Consider the following 20,095-nt stretch of genomic DNA (forward strand, 5'->3'; position numbering starts at 1 on the left):
GGAGCTGGACGTCTGGTCAGCCAGGACCTCTTAGTTTGCTGCTTGATGGTACTGCGAGAACTAGACGACCTGGAGGACAACTGTCCTTTCACTCATCCCTGAGGACAAAAGGACCGAAAAGAAGACTGCCTAGACTTTAATGTAGCTGTAATGTAGCTGCAGACCTGCAGATTTTGAAGCTGCCACAGTAGCCACTTATGTAATCTAATTCTGCTCCAAATATTATGTTTCCATAAAAAGGTAAGGATTCCAGAGCCTTCTTTGACCCCATATCTGCTTTCCAGGACCTTAACCAGGGCTCTATGAGCCACAACTGAGGCATCCGATGCTTTAGATGCTAGGAGCCCAGCATCTATCGCAGCTTCTCCCAAATAGGAGGGCAATTCCCATATATGGGAGATATAGGACAGCTATTCTCTAGTAGCATTTGGTAGAGCATCCTTCAATGTCCCGTCAATTCCTCAAAAGCCTTGGATACCCAAGCCCTGGCCATAGTCAAGAAACAGCTCCAGACAATGAAAATACTACTTTAAGACATGTTTCAACTTTCCTATCTGTAGAATCTTTAAGAGAAGATGCTGACAGAATAGGCAGCGTAGCATTCCTGACTAAATGTGTCATATGAGGGTTTTCCCCACTTAGTACATTCAGTAGCTGGGAAAGGATACAAAGATGCTATTGTTTATGTAACATGAAACAAGTTTATCCGGGTTACTCCATGCCTCTTCCATAAGATCAGAACACATTACATACATATACAGTACATACACACACACATACTGTGTATATACACACACACACACTACACACGTATACATACACACACACAAACACATACATAAATAGACACACAACAAATACATACAACACATACATATATAGTGCATACATACACACACACATACAGTATACACACACAATACATACACACCACACATATACATACACACACACACTACACACGTATACATACACACAAACATAAATAGACACACAACACATACATACAACACATACACACACATACATATATAGTGCATACATACACACATACACACACATATACAGTACATACATACACACACCACACATACATACCTATACAGTACATACACACATACTGCATATACACACACACACACACACATACACGGGCTGACTGAAAAGTAGACTGCCTGCCACTGTTTTTCCGGCCCCTAGGTAGACGTGACAACGCTATGCTGGTTATTGTGAGGCTCATACATCGTTGTGTATGAACCTGCGGTTGGAACTGCCGTAGTCTTTGTTTGCTCACAGCGAGTGGAAGATCTTCGTACTTTTCGTCATGGCGGATGAGGAAGACGCGTCCGAGATTACATTACAGATGTGTAACTGAATTTTGTGGTAAACTTGGAATAGCGGAAATGAACGCATGAAATGTTACGGCAAGCATACGGTGGAGAAACAATTAGCCATGATGCAGTATATCAGTGGCGGGAGCACTTCAAAGGGTTTTACGTGAGAGACCGAGGAAGCGCGTTCTGGGAGACCGTCCAGCGCGGTAACAGATGTCACATCGCCAAACCTACGGAGAAGTTGTAAATTGACAGAAGGTAACTTTAGGCAAACTTTATGCTTCACTTGGCATCTCATTCCAAGGGGTTCAGCATATTGTGACAAAGGAACTGACAATGTATCACGTGTGTGCCAGGTGGGCACCCAGAGATCTCACAGAGGAGAGATGTGACAAAGGAACTGACAATACATCACATGTGCCAGGTGGGTACCCAGAGATCTCACAGAGGACCAGATGTGACAAAGGAACTGACAATGCATCACGTGTGCCAGATGGGCACCCAGAGACCTCACAGAGGAGCAGATGTGACAAAGGAACTGACAATACATCACGTGTGCGCCAGGTGGGTACCCAGAGATCTCACAGAGGAGCAGATGTGACAAAGGAACTGACAATACATCATGTGTGTGCCAGGAGGGTGCCCAGAGATCTCACAGAGGAGCAGATGTGACAAAGGAACTGACAATGTATCACGTGTGTGCCAGGTGGGTACCCAGAGATCTCACAGAGGTGCAGATGTGACAAAGGAACTGACAATGCATCATGTGTGTGCCAGGTGGGTACCCAGAGATCTCACAGAGGAGCAGATGTGACAGAGTAACTGAAAATGCATCACGTGTGTGCCAGGTGGGTACCCAGAGATCTCACAGAGGAGCAGATGTGACAGAGTAACTGAAAATGCATCACGTGTGTGCCAGGTGGGTACCCAGAGATCTCACAGAAGAGCAGATGTGACAAAGGAACTGACAATGCATCACGTGTGTGCCAGGTGGGTACCCAGAGATCTCACAGAGGAGCAGATGTGACAAAGGAACTGACAATACATCATGTGTGTGCCAGGAGGGTGCCCAGAGATCTCACAGAGGAGCAGATGTGACAAAGGAACTGACAATGTATCACGTGTGTGCCAGGTGGGTACCCAGAGATCTCACAGAGGAGCAGATGTGACAGAGTAACTGAAAATGCATCACGTGTGTGCCAGGTGGGTACCCAAAGATCTCACAGAAGAGCAGATGTGACAGAGTAACTGAAAATGCATCACGTGTGTGCCAGGTGGGTACCCAGAGATATCACAGAAGAGCAGATGTGACAAAGGAACTGACAATGCATCACGTGTGTGCCAGGTGGGTACCCAGAGATATCACAGAGGAGCAGATGTGACAGAGTAACTGACAATGCATCACGTGTGTGCCAGGTGGGTACCCAGAGATCTCACAGAGGAGCAGATGTGACGACGAGTTGTTTCGTGCAAGTACACCGTTCCAATGTCAGAGAGGATACACGATTTCCTGACCGATTGTGACGCGTGACGGATCGTGGATTCATCACTATGATCCGACATCCAAACAAACCAGTGTACGGAAACACGCAAACTCGCCTCCGCCAAAAAAACTTGGGGCAATTCCTTCGGCGTGTAAAGTCATGCTTCTGCTGTTCTTTGATGCGCACGGTATGATCCTGCAGCGCTGGGTTCCCCGTGGATAGACAATTAATGGTGACTACTATGCAAACGTCCTGAATGGCCATTTGCGTGGAGCCATGAGGAAGAGAAGGATCATATTGGCTGAAGAAACAGTGGTTGTTGCTATAAGACAATGGCGATGCCCGACCACATGTTGCTGCTGTTACATTGGAAGCACTGACTGAGATTACTGGGACAGCGCTGGAACACCCTCCATATAGCCCGGACTTAGCGCCCTGCGATTTCTCGCCATTCCCAACCCTGAGAAAACAACTGCGCGGAAAGACGTTCTCAGCAGATGATGAAGGGAGAAACGCCACAGCTGTAACACTAACAGTGATGTCACAAAACTGTCTACTGCGCGTCTTTAAATCGTTACTGATACGCTGAAAAAATTGTACAGAATGTGAAGGACGTTACCCTGAGAAAGAAAAACGTTCAGATCCTGCGGAGTCATCTGATTCTGAATAAAATATCAGTCTCATTACTTTTCACTCAGCCCTCGTACATATACATTATTTATATATATATATATATATATATATATATATATATACACACACATATACATACACAGTCATGTGCATAATTATTGGGACATTGACAGAATTTTCATATTTTGGCCTCTAGTCACCACCACAATGGCTGTGAAATGAAACAAACAAGATGTGCTTTACCTGCAGACTTTCAGATTTAATTTGAGGGTAATTACATCTAAATCAGGTGAACGGTGTAGGAATTACAACAGTTTCTATATGTGCCTCCCACTTTTTAATGGGCCAAAAGTAATGGGACTATCAACTCAAAAGCTATTTCATGGACAGGTGTGGGCTATTCCCTCGTTATTTCATTATCAATTAAGCAGGTAAAAGGTCTGGAGTTGATTCTAGGGGTGACATTTGCATTTGGAATCAGTTGCTGTCAACTCTCAATATGAGATCCAAAGAGCTGTCACTATCAGTGAAGCCATCATTAGGCTGAAAAATCAAAACAAACCCATCAGAGCGATAGCAAAAACATTAGGTGTGGCCAAATCAACTGTTTGGAACATTCTTAAAAAGAAAGAACGCACCGGAGAGCTCAGCAACACCAAAAGACCCGGAAGACCACGGAAAACAACTGTGGTGGATGACAGAAGAATTATTTCCCTGGTGAAGAAAAACCCCTTCACAACAGTTGGCCAAATCAAGAACACTCTCCAGGAGGTAGATGTATATGTGTCACAGTCAACAATCAAGAGAAGACTTCACAAGAGTGAATATAGAGGGTTCATCACAAGATGTAAACCATTGGTGAGCCTCAAAAACAGGAAGACCAGATTAGAGTTTGCCAAACAACATCTAAAAAAGCCATTACAGTTCTGGAACAACATCCTATGGACAGATGAGACAAAGATCAACTTGTACCAGAGTAATGGGAAGAGAAGAGTATGGAGAAGGAAAGGAACTGCTCATGATCCTAAACATACCACCTCATCAGTGAAGCATGGTGGTGGTAGTGTCATGGCGTGGGCATGTATGGCTGCCAATGGAACTGGTTCCCTTGTATTTATTGATGATGTGACTGCTGACAAAAGCAGCAAAATGAATTCTGAAGTGTTTCGGGCAATATTATATGCTCATATTTAGTCAAATGCTTCAGAACTCATTGGACGGCGCTTCACAGTGCAGATGGACAATGACCCGAAGCATACTGCAAAAGCAACCAAAGAGTTTTTTAAGGCTAAAAAGTGGAATGTTATGCAATGGCCAAGTCAATCCCCTGACCTGAATCCGATTGAGCATGCATTTCACTTGATGAAGACAAAACTGAAGGGAAAATGCCCCAAGAACAAGCAGGAACTGAAGACATTTGCAGTAGAGGCCTGGCAGAGCATCACCAGGGATGAAACCCAGCGTCTGGTGATGTCTATGCGTTCCAGACTTCAGGCTGTAATTGTCTGCAAAGGATTAGCAACAAAGTATTAAAAAGTGAAAGTTAGATTTAGGATTTAGTTTGTCCCATTACTTTTGGCCCCTTAAAAAGTGGGAGGCACATATAGAAACTATTGTAATTCCTACACCGATCACCTGATTTGGATGTAATTACCCTCAAATTAAATCTGAAAGTCTGCAGGTAAATCACATCTTGTTTGTTTCACTTCAAAGCCATTGTGGTGGTGACTAGAGGCCAAAATATGAAAATTCTGTCAATGTCCCAATATTTATGGATCCGACTGTGTGTATATATATATACACACACATATCACTCAGCCCTCGTACGTACATACACATTATATACATTATATATATATATATATACATACACATATATAAACACACACACACATATATATCACTCAGCCCTTATATATATATATAATCACTCAGCCCCCGTACGTACATATCACTCAAAAGACTGTGCACTCCTCCATTTAGAATACAACCATCAAGGTGTCGACGTTTCAGGCTCATGTCAGCCCTTTTTCAAGACCACCATCTCAGTAGCCAGCTGCCAAGAACGTGAGATGTGACCCATAGTAGCCCTACACACCAGTGGCTGCGTGTAACTGGGATGATGGTCTTGAAAAAGGGTTGACATGAGCCTGAAACATTAACATCTATAGAGATTGCTTGAAACATGACCATCGGGAGTATCGGAGGCGGACACTGACGTGTTCTGGTGATACAATACAACATGGGAATCTATGGGCGTCATTATTGCTGACACTATGAATTGTTGTGTAGGTGATGAAAATATATATATATATATATATATACACACACACACAGACAGACAGACAGACAGACAGACAGATAGGTTGAGTCTCCCATATCCAACATGCTTGGGACCAGGGGTATTTTGGAGAACGGAATATTCCGTATTTTGGAATAATTGAATATCATAATGAAATATCTTGGGAATAGGACACAAATATACACACAGAATACATTTATGTGTTATATATACACCTTCTACACACAGTCTGCAGATCATTTTATACAATATGTGTAATCATTTGTGCCGTAGATAAAGTTTGTGTACGTTGAACCATCAAAAATCAAAGGTTTCATTATCTCAGTCATGCCAAAATTATTCCGTATTTTAGAATATTTGGATATGGGAGACTCAACCTGTATTATATATTACACACACACAGTATATATATATATTTCTTCTTCTTCAGGGTCCACAGGGTTGACCTTGGGGTATAGCTGGATCTGGATCCACGGGCACCACGCAGTTAAAGCTTTAGCTCCCAGGATGCACCTGGGTCCATCCTCCTCTATACCCCGCCCCTGAGCCACCTCAGTTTAAGTTGGTGCCCGGTCGGAGTTGGGTCACCGTTAGCGCAGGGGGGCCGATTAGCAGCCGCTAAGCTTATTTTATTTAATTTTTTTTAACCTCTTCAGATCGGAAGCGTCGGACTGTCTATTGGACGTCCAAGCTGCCGCTTCTACACCCCGCCGGCGCCGCAACGCCAGTACAGATCTGGGGATCACAGCGGGACCCCAGAGTCTGTACTAGCCAGGCTCTGGGGAATCCCATGACTGCTGCCGGACCGCCGGGGGGCAGGTAAGACACGCGAGTGCATGCAGTCTCTGGGGACAGAACGCTAGCAGTGGCGACAGGCTCCCCCTCTCCGGAGGCATACCAGCATGTCCACTAGACCACTAGGGAGTTATGCCGGCAGCGGGAACCAGCGTCCCGGGGGTTATTTGCTAACCAGGGGAGGCAGCCTTCTCTGTCTAGCGGCTCCTCAGCTCAGCGCGCCTTTCCGCTCGGATCTGGCGACGCTGAGCTGCTTCCTCCTTCGGCCACTCCTCCTCTGAGGTCTCCGGCGGCCATCTTCCCTGGCACATCGCAGATCTCTCAGGCAGCGTGCGGACTGGTCCCCCTGCGTACCTCTCCCCTGCTAGGACAGTGTACACAGCGCTATAGCCCACCCAGACACTGACTCTGGGCAGCGTCCCCTGTGTACCTCTCCCCTGCTAGGACAGTGTACACAGCACTATAGCCCTCCCAGACACTGACTCTGGGCAGCGTCCCCTGTGTACCTCTCCCCTGCTAGGACAGTGTACGCAGCGCCCCGTGTACCTCTCCCCTGCTAGGACAGTGTACACAGCGCTATAGCCCTCCCAGACACTGACTCTGGGCAGCGTCCCCTGTGTACCTCTCCCCTGCTAGGACAGTGTACACAGCGCTATAGCCCACCCAGACACTGACTCTGGGCAGCGTCCCCTGTGTACCTCTCCCCTGCTAGGACAGTGTACGCAGCGCCCCCTGTGTACCTCTCCCCTGCTAGGACAGTGTACACAGCGCTATAGCCCTCCCAGACACTGACTCTGGGCAGCGTCCCGTGTACCTCTCCCCTGCTAGGACAGTGTACGCAGCGCCCCCTGTGTACCTCTCCCCTGCTAGGACAGTGTACACAGCGCTATAGCCCTCCCAGACACTGACTCTGGGCAGCGCCCCCTGTGTACCTCTCCCCTGCTAGGACAGTGTACGCAGCGTCCCCTGTGTACCTCTCCCCTGCTAGGACAGTGTACACAGCGCTATAGCCCTCCCAGACACTGACTCTGGGCAGCGTCCCCTGTGTACCTCTCCCCTGCTAGGACAGTGTACACAGCGCTATAGCCCTCCCAGACACTGACTCTGGGCAGCGTCCCCTGTGTACCTCTCCCCTGCTAGGACAGTGTACACAGCACTATAGCCCTCCCAGACACTGACTCTGGGCAGCGCCCCCTGTGTACCTCCCCTGCTAGGACAGTGTACACAGCACTATAGCCCCCCCAGACACTGACTCTGGGCAGCGCCCCCTGTGTACCTCTCCCCTGCTAGGACAATGTACACAGCGCTATAGCCCTCCCAGACACTGACTCTGGGCAGCGTGATTGTAGTGACAAGGTGCAGTGAGTATAACCCTCTGCATGGTATGTGACTAATACTAGTGCTGACTGTCTGTGCTTTATTTCTCCTTACTGTCAGTCTATACCTATCCCTCTCCTACAGCCCTGGCAGGTGTGTGTGTGGGAAGGCTTCTCTCTGATCTCACTTATATAAATTCATGTATTGGTGAGGTCGGTAACATATTGTGGTGTTCTGCACGGTGCCATATCTGAGGACCTGTGTGTTGCATGCTTGTGGGTGTGTCAGGAGTGAGCCCCTGGACTTCCCAATAGTGGTGATAGATAGATAGATAGATAGATAGATAGATAGATAGATAGATACAGATTTGGGACAGGACCCTCCTTGGGCTGTCTTTTCTCAGGTGCTGGCTTCCATCGCGGACAGTCTGGCTATTCTCTCCCATATGGGGTTACCCCAACCAGCCATCCCCCCTTCTCAGGGTATACCGCAGTTAGTGCAGTCTCCCCCTGGGCATCAGACTGTTAGTCCATAAAGGGGGTCACACACACACACACAGTCTCCTCCAGTGACTTGGCAGTCTGTCATTCCCTTTCAGGGTCTCTCGCAGGCTGGTCAGCCACCTTGGGTGGATGTGTTCTCTAGTTCAGCCCAGAGTTTGGCAGCCACATCTTCAGCCTTTCAGACTATGCTACGGAGTGACAAGCCTTAGATGGCGTCTTAACGCCCTGTTATGTCGTCCCAGTCTACGCAACTGTCAGACTCTGATGTGTCCTCGGATGACGGGGAATTGGCTGAGGACTATGACTTGGATTCCCCTCTCCGGGAAGCAGAAACTAAATCTTCCATTAATGTGCCGGCGTTGGTAAGGGCGGTGCGATCCATTCTTGATATAGAGGATGGCGCACCGGGCCCTAAATCCAAGTACCCAAATTTCAAACAGGCAAAAGTGACGTCAGCAGTTTGTCCTCTCTCTGACCAGCTGACTGATCATATGGTGGAGGCCTGGCAGTCGCCTAGTAAGAGGTTCCAGCCGCAGAAACGTTTAGCGTCTAGGTATCTGCTTCCTGCAGGTCATTGCACAAAGTGGGAAAAACTCTGCCTGCGGTGGATTCTAATGTTACTCGCTTAATCAAGAGCGCTACCTTGCCTATACCTTCCATCTCATCCCTAAAGGACCCCACGGACAGGAAAGTGTAGACTTAAAATAAAAATAAATCTATTCTCTCTCAGGGGCGGTGGTCCGTCCGTCCATGGCCATCTCTTGGGTGGCTAAAGCTATTGAGAGCTGGGCCAATGTTCTTGAAGATACTTTTCCTGACGATGCTCTGGAGATGCAGAGCGCTTTAGTTGGACAGATGAGGGATGCTGCTTCCTATATTGGAGAAGTGTCTTTGGATGTCAGTCTTCTGACTTCCAGAGTATCGGCTGCAGCTGTGTCTGCTCGTCGGTCTTTGTGACTGTGTTCTTGGGAGAGCAGATGCGGATTCCAAGAAAGGTCTGGGGGCATTACCCTTTAATGGGGAGATATTGTGTGGCCCACACCTGGACAAAATTGGAGATACCCTGGCAAAGTCTAAGTCTGCTTTTCTGCCATCGGCGGCTGCGCCTTCTAAGGCTAGGACCTCTGCATTTCAGTCCTTTCGAACTCATGGGAAGTCCAAGGGTCAGTCCTTTCCGAGGCAGTCGGCAACCAAGGCCAACCCTAAACTAAAGAAGCAGGCCTGGAATGCTAGACACCCTTCTTCCAAGCCACATAATAAACCTTCAGCCTGATGGGACTGGCCTCCCTCTGGGGGATCCCAGAGTGGGAGGCAGACTTCTTCAATTCGCCCAGCGCTGGTGCACTACCACCACAGATGCTTGGGTACGAGAAGTGGTCTCTCAGGGGTACACCCTTTCCTTTCATCACAGACCTCCCTACCAGTTCTTCAGCACAAGTCTTTCTCAGGATGAGACCAAGGCCTTGCAGATTCAGGGAGGCATAGAGTCCTTGCTGAAAGCAGGGGTCATTGTTCCCATTCTGCTTTCTCAACGCGGGACGGGTTACTACTCTACTCAATGGGTCTCATTGGCCTATTATCAACCTAAAGTTGCTGAACAAGTTCCTCAGAGTGCCAAAATTCAGGATGGAAACTTTACGTTCCATCACTCTGGCTATGGAACCGGGGATTACATGGTCTCCCTGGACATCCAGGACGCTTACCTCCATGTTCCTATAGCGCCTTCACACCAGCGGTATCTGCGGTTTGCTATACGTCAGCACCACTTCCAATTTCAGGCTCTGCCCTTTGGCCTCTCCACGGCTCCAAGGGTATACACCAAAATTATGGCTGTCATGGCTACCCATCTGTGGAGCAAGGGTATAAGGCTTTTGTCGTATCTTGACGACCTCCTATTGCTGGCAAGCTCTCCAGAGGTACTTCTACATCATCTACACTGGACGATCGCTTGTCTGCAAGCGCACGGGTGGCTGATAAATTGGAAAAAGTCCTCCCTGATTCCGTCACAAAGGATGGTTCATTTGGGAGCCCTTCTGGATACTCGTCAGCAAAGGATCTTTCTGACTCAGGAAAAGATTTCCTCCCTACAAATCCGGGTGTGCAGTTGCCTGAAGAGTTGCCGGGTGTCTGTTCACTCGGCAATGAGGGTTCTAGGGTCCATGGTGTCAGCATTCGACATGGTGGAGTATGCCCAGTTCCGTTCCAGGCCCCTGCGGGGGCTGATTCTATCCAAATGAAACGGGTTACCACACCGGATCCGGACTCAGATGCTGGTATTGTCTCCGGAGGTGCGCCTGTCACTAGCTTGGTGGCTTCAGACATCTCATCTCACCAAGGGTCACCCCTTTTGGATCCCGGACTGGGTTCTGCGCGCGACAGATGCCAGTCTCCGGGGTTGGGGTGCAGTGACAGGTCCACTTTCACTTCAGGGCCGTTGGACAGTGGAAGAAGCAGTTCTCCCGATCAACATTCTGGAACTTCAGGCTATGTCCAGGGCCTTCCAGCTGTCCGGTCACGCTCTTCAAGGACGGGCCGTGCAGGTTCAGTCCGACGCCACCACGGTGGCGTACAATCAACCAGCAAGGTGGGGCTCGCAGTCGAGCAATGATTTCAGGATTTCACGCATCCTGTTTTGGGCAGAGTGCCACCTTCCGGCCATCTCGGCAGTCTTCACTCCAGAAGTCCTCAATTGGGAGGCGGACTTCCTCAGCCATCACTACGTGCATCCTGGGTAATGTTTGCTTCGCCCAGAGATGTTTCAACTACTCGTGGACAAGGTGGGACTGCCGGAGGTAGTCCTCATGGCCTCCCGTCACAAATCACAAGTTACCCGTGTACGGGTCCAGGACAAGAAATGCCAACGCAAGCCTGTTGGACGCGCTGTGAGTGAACTGGACCTTCCAGTTGGCGTATCTATTCCCTCCGATAACCCTACTTCCTCGGGTCCTTCGGAAATTCAAACAGGACGGCGGCACGCTTCTGATGGTGGCTCCAGCTTGGCCCAGACATCCTTGGTACTCTGATCTTCGGAGCCTCTCCATCGACGCTCCGGTTCCTTCTGCCTCAACATCGGGACCTGTTATCTCAGGGTCCTTGCCTTTACCCGGATCTGGGTCGGCTGTCTTTGACAGCGTAGCTCTTGAGACATCCATCTTAAGGTCCCGGGGATTCTCCAGCTCAGTCATCAGCACGATGCTGCAGGCGCACAAGCCTGCCTCCGCCCGGATTTACCACAGAGTGTGGCATACTTATTTTCAGTGGTGTTAGTCAAGAAACTACGATCCTCAGATGTTTCGGGTTTCTAGGAATTTGGCATTCCTTCAGTCTGGTTTGGACTTAGGCTTGCGCCTAGCTTCTTTGAAAGTTCATGTGTCTGCATTCTCTGTGTGATTCCAGCAAAGGATAGCTACACTGCCAGATGTCCGCACCTTTTTCCAGGTCTCAGGATTCAGCCTCCCTTTGTTCCCCCAGTGGCTCCTTGGGATTTGGCGGTAGTACTTCGGGCCCTCCAGGGTCCTCCGTTCGAACCACTACAGTCGGCGGAACTCAAGTGGTTGACAGTTAGGACTGTTTTTCTCCTGGCAACTGCTTTGGCCAGGAGTGTGTCAGAATTGGGGGCGCTCTTTCCCGTCGTCCTCCTTTTCTGATATTTCACCAGGACAGGGCGGTGCTTCGCACTCGTCCGGGTTTACTTCCTAAATTCCACATTAATCAGGAAATTGTTGTGCCGGCCTTTCAGTCACCTGACCTCTCGGCTGGTGAGGCTTCCTTGGATGTGGTCCGGTCTCTCCAAATTTATGTGGATCAGACTAGTTCCATTCGGAAGTCGGATTCCTTATTTGTCCTCTTTGGATTTCACAGGAGGGGTTGGGCCTGCCAAGAAACAAACTGTGGCTAGATGGCTTCGTTTGGCCATTTCTGAGGCTTATACACGGGAGGGCTTGCCTGTTCCAGCCTCTCTTAAGACTCACTCTACTCGGTCTGTAGGCCCCTCGTGGGCTGCTACCCGTGGCGCCTCTGCTGTTCAGCTGTGTAAGGCGGCCACCTGGTCTTCCATCCAGACCTTTCTTAGGTTCTATTCTTTTGACACCTTTGCCTCTCAGGATGCATCCTTCGGGTGCCGGATTCTCCTTTCAGCACAGGAGCGTCCCCACCCTTAGTTGAACTGCTTTGAGACATCCCCAAGGTCAACCCTGTGGACTCCCTATGGACCCTGAAGAAGAAATTGAGAGATATGGTAAGAACTTACCTTTGCTATCTCTCTTTCTTCAAAGTCCATAGTGTCCACAGGGCACCCGCCCTGACGCACCTGGCTTCATATGGGCTGTATGGCTGGTCACCGGTTTTCCGTCTCCCTTTCTGTGAGTATGGTTCTTGTGTGTTTCGGTCTTCCTTCTGTTTTTCCTCCTCCGGCCTTGGCTACTTACCAACAGAGGTGCCTGTGGCTCGGGTTTGAGGTATAGAGGATAATGGACCAGTGCATCCTGGGAGCTGAAGCTTTAACTGCGTGGTGCCCGTGGATCCAGATCCAGCTATACCCCAAGGTCAACCCTGTGGACTTCGAAGAAAGAGAGATAACAGAGGTAAGTTCTTACCATATCTCTCATTATATACACACACAATTTGAGGATCGGCACTCCTTGTAATAATCCAACTTCAGGGGTGCACAAAGTCCTAAAAGAGCCTAGCACAGGGCAGGGCACTCTTCATACAATGTCCATGCAGGCAGCACCCCACAGATAAACAACTCAGAGAAACTTGCTTATAGGCTATAGTTACTCTGAGTTGCTCATCCGTGGAGTGCTGCCTGCATGGACTATATTATATATATATATATATATATATATATATATATATATATATATATATATATATATATATATATATATATATATATATATATTGAAGATGATGGAAAGAGCGCCTGAACTCACTGCTCTTCTGGGATCCTCTCCACTGCCCGCAGGGAATGAGGGTAGCAGACGTAGCTGGCTAGAGCCTGCATCAGGGAATCCTTAATGTCTGAAAAGTCAGAGATTGATATAAGAGTGGAGAAGAGACTGAAGGCAACGGGCGGGAGGTTATCAGTGGTGGTGGTGGGCAGCGAGGGAATGGGGGTGGGCAGCGAGGGAATGGGGGTAGTGGTTATCAGGAGGTGGTGGTGGGCAGCGAGGGAATGGGGGTAGTGGTTATCAAGAGGTGGTGGTGGGCAGCAAGGGAACAGACAGGAGGTTATCAGGAGGTGGTGGTGGGCAGCGAGGGAATGGGGGTAGTGGTTATCAAGAGGTGGTGGTGGGCAGCAAGGGAACAGACGGGAGGTTATCAAGAGGTGGTGGTGGGCAGCAAGGGAACAGACGGGAGGTTATCAGGAGGTGGTGGTGGGCAGCGAGGGAACAGGCGGAAGGTTATCAGGAGGTGGTGGTGGGCAGCGAGGGAACAGGCGGAAGGTTATCAGGAGGTGGTGGTGGGCAGCGAGGGAACAGGCGGGAGGTTATCAGGAGGTGGTGGTGGTGGGCAGCGAGGGAACAGGCGGGAGGTTATCAGGAGGTGGTGGTGGTGGGCAGCGAGGGGACAGGCGGGTGGTTATCAGGAGGTGGTGGTGGTGGGCAGCGAGGGGACAGGCGGGAGGTTATCAGGAGGTGGTGGTGGTGGGCAGCGAGGGGGCAGGCGGGAGGTTATCAGGAGGTGGTGGTGGTGGGCAGCGAGGGAACAGGCGAGAGGTTATCAGGAGGTGGTGGTGGTGGGCAGCGAGGGAACAGGCGGGAGGTTATCAGGAGGTGGTGGTGGTGGGCAGCGAGGGAACAGGCGGGAGGTTATCAGGAGGTGGTGGTGGTGGGCAGCGAGGGAACAGGCGGAAGGTTATCAGGAGGTGGTGGTGGGCAGCAAGGGAACAGGCGGAAGGTTATCAGGAGGTGGTGGTGGGCAGCGAGGGAACAGGCGGGAGGTTATCAGGAGGTGGTGGTGGGCAGCGAGGGGACAGGCGGGAGGTTATCAGGAGGTGGTGGTGGTGGGCAGCGAGGGGACAGGCGGGAGGTTATCAGGAGGTGGTGGTGGTGGGCAGCGAGGGGACAGGCGGGAGGTTATCAGGAGGTGGTGGGCAGCGAGGGAACAGGCGGAAGGTTATCAGGAGGTGGTGGGCAGCGAGGGAACAGGCGGAAGGTTATCAGGAGGTGGTGGTGGGCAGCGAGGGAACAGGCGGAAGGTTATCAGGAGGTGATGGTGGTGGGCAGCGAGGGAACAGGCGAGAGGTTATCAGGAGGTGGTGGTGGTGGGCAGCGAGGGGACAGGCGGGAGGTTTTCAGGAGGTGGTGGTGGGCAGCGAGGGAACAGGCGGGAGGTTATCAGGAGGTGGTGGTGGTGGGCAGCGAGGGAACAGGCGGAAGGTTATCAGGAGGTGGTGGTGGGCAGCGAGGGAACAGGCGGAAGGTGATAAGGAGGTGGTGGTGGTGGGCAGCGAGGGAACAGGCGGAAGGTTATCAGGAGGTGGTGGTGGGCAGCGAGGGAACAGGCGGAAGGTTATCAGGAGGTGATGGTGGTGGGCAGCGAGGGAACAGGCGAGAGGTTATCAGGAGGTGGTGGTGGTGGGCAGCGAGGGGACAGGCGGGAGGTTTTCAGGAGGTGGTGGTGGGCAGCGAGGGAATGGGGGGGGGGGGGGGAGGTTACTGGTTGGATGGGAGAAAAGTGAGAAAAACTTCATACAGCATAAAACCCAAATATACTAATAGAGAAGGGTCACTGGTGTATCGCGGCCAGTGCGCACTCACCTGTCCCTACAATGCGTGGATCAGCAAAGTGTTTTGCCAAAATGGCAGCCAAGCGGGTCAGGGTTTCCTCGTAACCTATAAGGACAGAGACCACTGTAGTAAAGGAAAGTAAAAGGACTGCACATATGTATGTAGCTCATGTTGTAGGTTACACGTGTCGTCAGTTCTAAGACAATTAATTTATTACCATCATTTGTCTCTATGGCACATTGATCTGCCCGATACTATTCCAGGCCCAATACAGTTCTGAGATCACGGCCGACTTCAGTTATTCCCCCAATTCTAAGCACAAGAAGCCCCAATTATAGGCACTGCGCCTGGACAGCCGACATATAGACACATTACCGGGAAGCTCGTCCATGCCGCTCACGGAGCTGAAGTAATTCTTTAGCGAATTGTAGCTATTCATGGCCACGTTCAGGTAGAATTCCGGCATAAAGGCGAAGAGAGATCCGGTGCGATCGGCGTGCTCTATACTGCGCAGGCACACCTGTAGGAGCCAGTATATGTCCTGCATCTTCTCCTACAAGTACAGGGACCATTATGGTTTATTTCATTGTGCGCATCGCTATAGCTGCCACACGTCCATTAACTCACAGCCGGAACGGGACCTCTATCATATACATACATGATACATCTATGCTGGGACCAGTCACCCCTATAGGTACCTAATGTATAACAAATCCCCCTCTATCATATACATACATGATAAATCTATGCTGGGACCAGTCACCCCTATAGGTATCTAATGTATAACATATCCCCCTCTATCATATACATACATGATAAATCTATGCTGGGACCAGTCACCCCTATAGGTACCTAATGTATAACATATCCCCCTCTATCATATACATACATGATAAATCTATGCTGGGACCAGTCACCCCTATAGGTATCTAATGTATAACATATCCCCCTCTATCATATACATACATGATAAATCTATGCTGGGACCAGTCACCCCTATAGGTACCTAATGTATAACAAATACCCCTCTATCATATACATACATGATAAATCTATGCTGGGACCAGTCACTCCTATAGGTATCTAATGTATAACATATCCCCCTCTATCATATACATACATGATATATCTATACTGGGACCAGTCACCCCTATAGGTATCTAATGTATAACAAATACCCCTCTATCATATACATACATGATATATCTATACTGGGACCAGTCACCCCTATAGGTATCTAATGTATAACAAATTCCCCTCTATCATATACATACATGATAAATCTATGCTGGGACCAGTCACCCCTATAGGTATCTAATGTATAACAAATACCCCTCTATCATATACATACATGATAAATCTATGCTGGGACCAGTCACCCCTATAGGTATCTAATGTATAACAAATACCCCTCTATCATATACATACATGATATATCTATACTGGGACCAGTCACCCCTATAGGTATCTAATGTATAACAAATACCCCTCTATCATATACATACATGATATATCTATACTGGGACCAGTCACCCCTATAGGTATCTAATGTATAACAAATACTCCTCCATCATATACATACATGATAAATCTATGCTGGGACCAGTCACCCCTATAGGTACCTAATGTATAACATATCCCCCTCTATCATATACATACATGATAAATCATTTATTTTCATCCTCCCCCAAAAAGTTAAATATCAACAATGAAAGGCGCTGTGGTTAAAATGAATGATGTGAAGTATTGTTAATCTACCTGCTGGCCTCTATGAGCGGTGGCCTCTATGAGCGCTGGCCTCTATGAGTGGTGACTAGCCACTCTGGTGGGAAAACCAAAAAATGCAGAAAATGGATGAAAGCGCATTAAGATATAAGAAATAATAAATGGTAATTTAATCTTAATAAAAAATAAAACTAGCAATGTATCACAATAAATGAATAACTACACGTGATATATAATGAACTGAACACTGTTGACATCAATAAAACATGTACATGTATTAAGGTTCAATAAAACACAAAATATTAAATATTGTATTGATGTTATAATAGAAAAGCTGCGCTGATAAACTCCGACCTCCGTCAGATAGTCGGCAGTGAATGGTTCAGAGCCGCCGTGATAGGTTGTCTTATTGAAGTCCGTATGGAGCTCGTGTGAAGTCCATTAAGTGGATGTGAAACAAAAGTGGCCTAACGCGTTTCCTCAGAGGAAACGGCCGGACGTACAAGGGCTGAGAAACGCGTTAGACCTCAATAAGACCACATATCACGGCGGCTCTGAACCATTCACTGCCGACTGTATCTGACGGAGGTCGGAGTTTATCAGCGCGGCTTTTCTATTACGGCCGCTCACCGGCTGACACTGGGTTCATCGTTCCTCCCGGCTCTCCTGCACATGGAGCTCCGATAGCCGACAGCAGAGGATAACAACAGGTACCGCTGCTTACAGGACGCAGCACGGACCAGTCCTCAGACCTCTATTGAGCGGCATTACACCAGTGGTTATTCCAGATTGAACCTACCTTGCCACCGCACTTTACACTTATTCTCCTACGTTGGTAGGAGGTTAGAACATCCATTGTACGACGAGAGGCCATCAGAACGGCACTCCGGACACTGCCTTCTGGTTTCAAGTGAAGTCTTAACCGGGAGCTACAACTTTAAGCTCAGCCTGTATTGTGCACAACACCGCCACTAATATACTTGTACCAGGATTATTTGCACTGGTTTTACCTCTATTATTTGAGACTATTATTATACCTCGTTCCACAGATAGAGGTGCATTAATAATTTATTATAACATCAATACAATATTTAATATTTTGTCTTTTATTGAACCTTAATACATGTACATGTTTTATTGATGTCAACAGTGTTCAGTTCATTATATATCACGTGTATTTATTCATTTATTGTGATACATTGCTAGTTTTAATTTTTATTAAGAATAAATTACCATTTATTATTTCTTATATCTCATTGCGCTTTCATCCATTTCTCCCAAAAAGTGCAATAAATATGGCAGAATTCCCCCCGAACCAGTGCCCACCCTCCATCACTGGCACGTAGTGCCCCTCTGTCCGCTATACAATAAAGCCTATACAGTGACCATCAGACGGAGCGCGGTACCTTGGAGTAGATGGTGACATTGATCCAGGCCAGACGCCGGCTCAGGTGGTTGAGTTTCTCAGAGAAAACCTGTTGACTTTTCAACAATTCTTCGAGAATATCCGGCCGCTGACAGCAGAGGTGAGAATATAGAATTATCAGTATATTACTTTACGTCCTTCTCTATTAGCCGCTCGGAGACACTGTCCATGTGTCCTGTACTCACCCTCTTGGGGCAGTGCTTAATTTTTTCCTCTGTATCTTTCAGTGCCAGGGCATACTCATTCACATCATCTGAGACGCCAACCATCTGTAGAAGTATCAAACACAAAGCCTGGCATCAGTCACATCCTGTGTCGGCATGCACCAAAGTCATTCTGTGTCACCGTAGTTCAGACCATGGATAGATCTGGGTCACCATAGCACCGAGTGCCCGGATAAGCTCGGGTCACCGTAGCGCCGAGTGCCCGGATAAGCTCGGGTCACCGTAGCGCCGAGTGCCCGGATAAGCTCGGGTCACCGTAGCGCTGAGTTCCCGGATAAGCTCGGGTCACCGTAGCGCTGAGTGCCCGGATAAGCTCAGGTCACCATAGCGCTGAGTGCCCGGCTAAGCTCAGGTCACCATAGCGCTGAGTGCCCGGCTAAGCTCAGGTCACCATAGCGCTGAGTGCCCGGTTAAGCTTGGATCACCACAGTGCTGAGTGGGCTGTGGGTCCCCGGTTGCTGGGGTTGCCGGGCAGGCACTAGCCGGTGAGTGGGAGCACCATGAGGCTGTGGCTCACCTTTCCCAGTTGTTGATGGACACTCAGATTATACATCATCACTGCTCCATCAAGGATCTCCAGGAGGGAGTTCTCGGTGATTGGGAGGTCAGCCTCTTCCGGGGGTCTTCCCAGCAGCAGTCCCTCATTCCCATGGTGGCCTTCAACTGCAATGAAAGACATTGTGGTCACCTTGCCTCCAGCCCATGTAACACGTATACTGGTCAGAAACAGATACAGAGGTCTTCCTATCCTGACACGATTTATGGTCATCAGTGAGTATATGGCCCACGTACACCCAAAACCAGTGAGTATGTGCCCTACGTACACCCAAGACCAGTGAGTACGCCGCAGATGAAAGGATTTACTCCAGTATGTCAGCATCTCGCAGATCTAGTTGATGGACAGTAACAGATGCACTAATAAATGAAGGGATAACAATGTACACTGACCCAGCCACATCTACTCATTGGCACACAATGCCGTCACCATCAAACCCACTCACTGTCATCTTCTGTCCGTTGCTCTACACAAAGACTCCGCACTTTCACCTTCTCCAGTACCCCCAGGGGTCGGCGTGGGCTCATAAGGCTCACGGCCGCAGTGCTCAGGAATCGGTTTGCTCTCCCCAGTGTAGGGGAACTCAGCCAGCTGGGCCGGGCAAGTGCCCCACCGATAGCCAGGGCGGCAGATGACCTCTGAAGAGAAGGGGTAACAATAGCATGGGTGAATCTCTTACAGACACCACGGACTCAAATGTCAAATGCCAACTTCCCCACAAACCTGCGCTGTGGTAGTCGCAGATTCATCCTCCTCCTCCAGGTCATCCATGGTGACTGCCTGCAGCTCTGAGGGGTCAATGACGATATTGGCCTTGGATGTTAGGTCATCTGAGGAGGTAACGGAACAATGAGAAGTGCTGAGCAGAAGGCAAAGTCCTGGCAAAGCCTTTATAGCCACATTCCACCTTCCCACCTCTTAGTGTCTTCCTCAGGTGGGAGAGGAGGCCTCCTAACCTCTGCAGATCAAAGTAATCCACCTTCCCGTTGTAGAAGAGCTGAGGGGGAACATACGCTTCTGCAGGTCAAACATGTCACAGAATTAGCATCCGATGATAACGCC

The 20,095-nt window shown here is 49.0% G+C and overlaps 1 protein-coding gene across 1 annotated transcript in view; it reads right to left on the reverse strand.

Annotated features, from left to right (window-relative positions):
• Positions 1-20,095, reverse strand: part of RNF123 (ring finger protein 123) — a 95,290-nt gene that overhangs the window by 22,292 nt on the left and 52,903 nt on the right. The window contains exons 21-29 of the mRNA XM_088466187.1: positions 19,949-20,050; positions 19,757-19,863; positions 19,479-19,671; positions 18,995-19,140; positions 18,439-18,522; positions 18,234-18,341; positions 15,478-15,655; positions 15,133-15,207; positions 13,303-13,390 (exon numbers count right to left, since the gene is read on the reverse strand). Of these exons, the coding sequence (XP_088322313.1) occupies positions 13,303-13,390; positions 15,133-15,207; positions 15,478-15,655; positions 18,234-18,341; positions 18,439-18,522; positions 18,995-19,140; positions 19,479-19,671; positions 19,757-19,863; positions 19,949-20,050 (1,081 nt within the window). The remainder of the gene's footprint in view (positions 1-13,302; positions 13,391-15,132; positions 15,208-15,477; positions 15,656-18,233; positions 18,342-18,438; positions 18,523-18,994; positions 19,141-19,478; positions 19,672-19,756; positions 19,864-19,948; positions 20,051-20,095) is intronic.

This window comes from Taudactylus pleione, unplaced genomic scaffold (genome assembly GCF_031769625.1).
Source record: "Taudactylus pleione unplaced genomic scaffold, aTauple2 ptg002615l, whole genome shotgun sequence".
Lineage (NCBI taxonomy): Eukaryota > Metazoa > Chordata > Amphibia > Anura > Myobatrachidae > Taudactylus > Taudactylus pleione.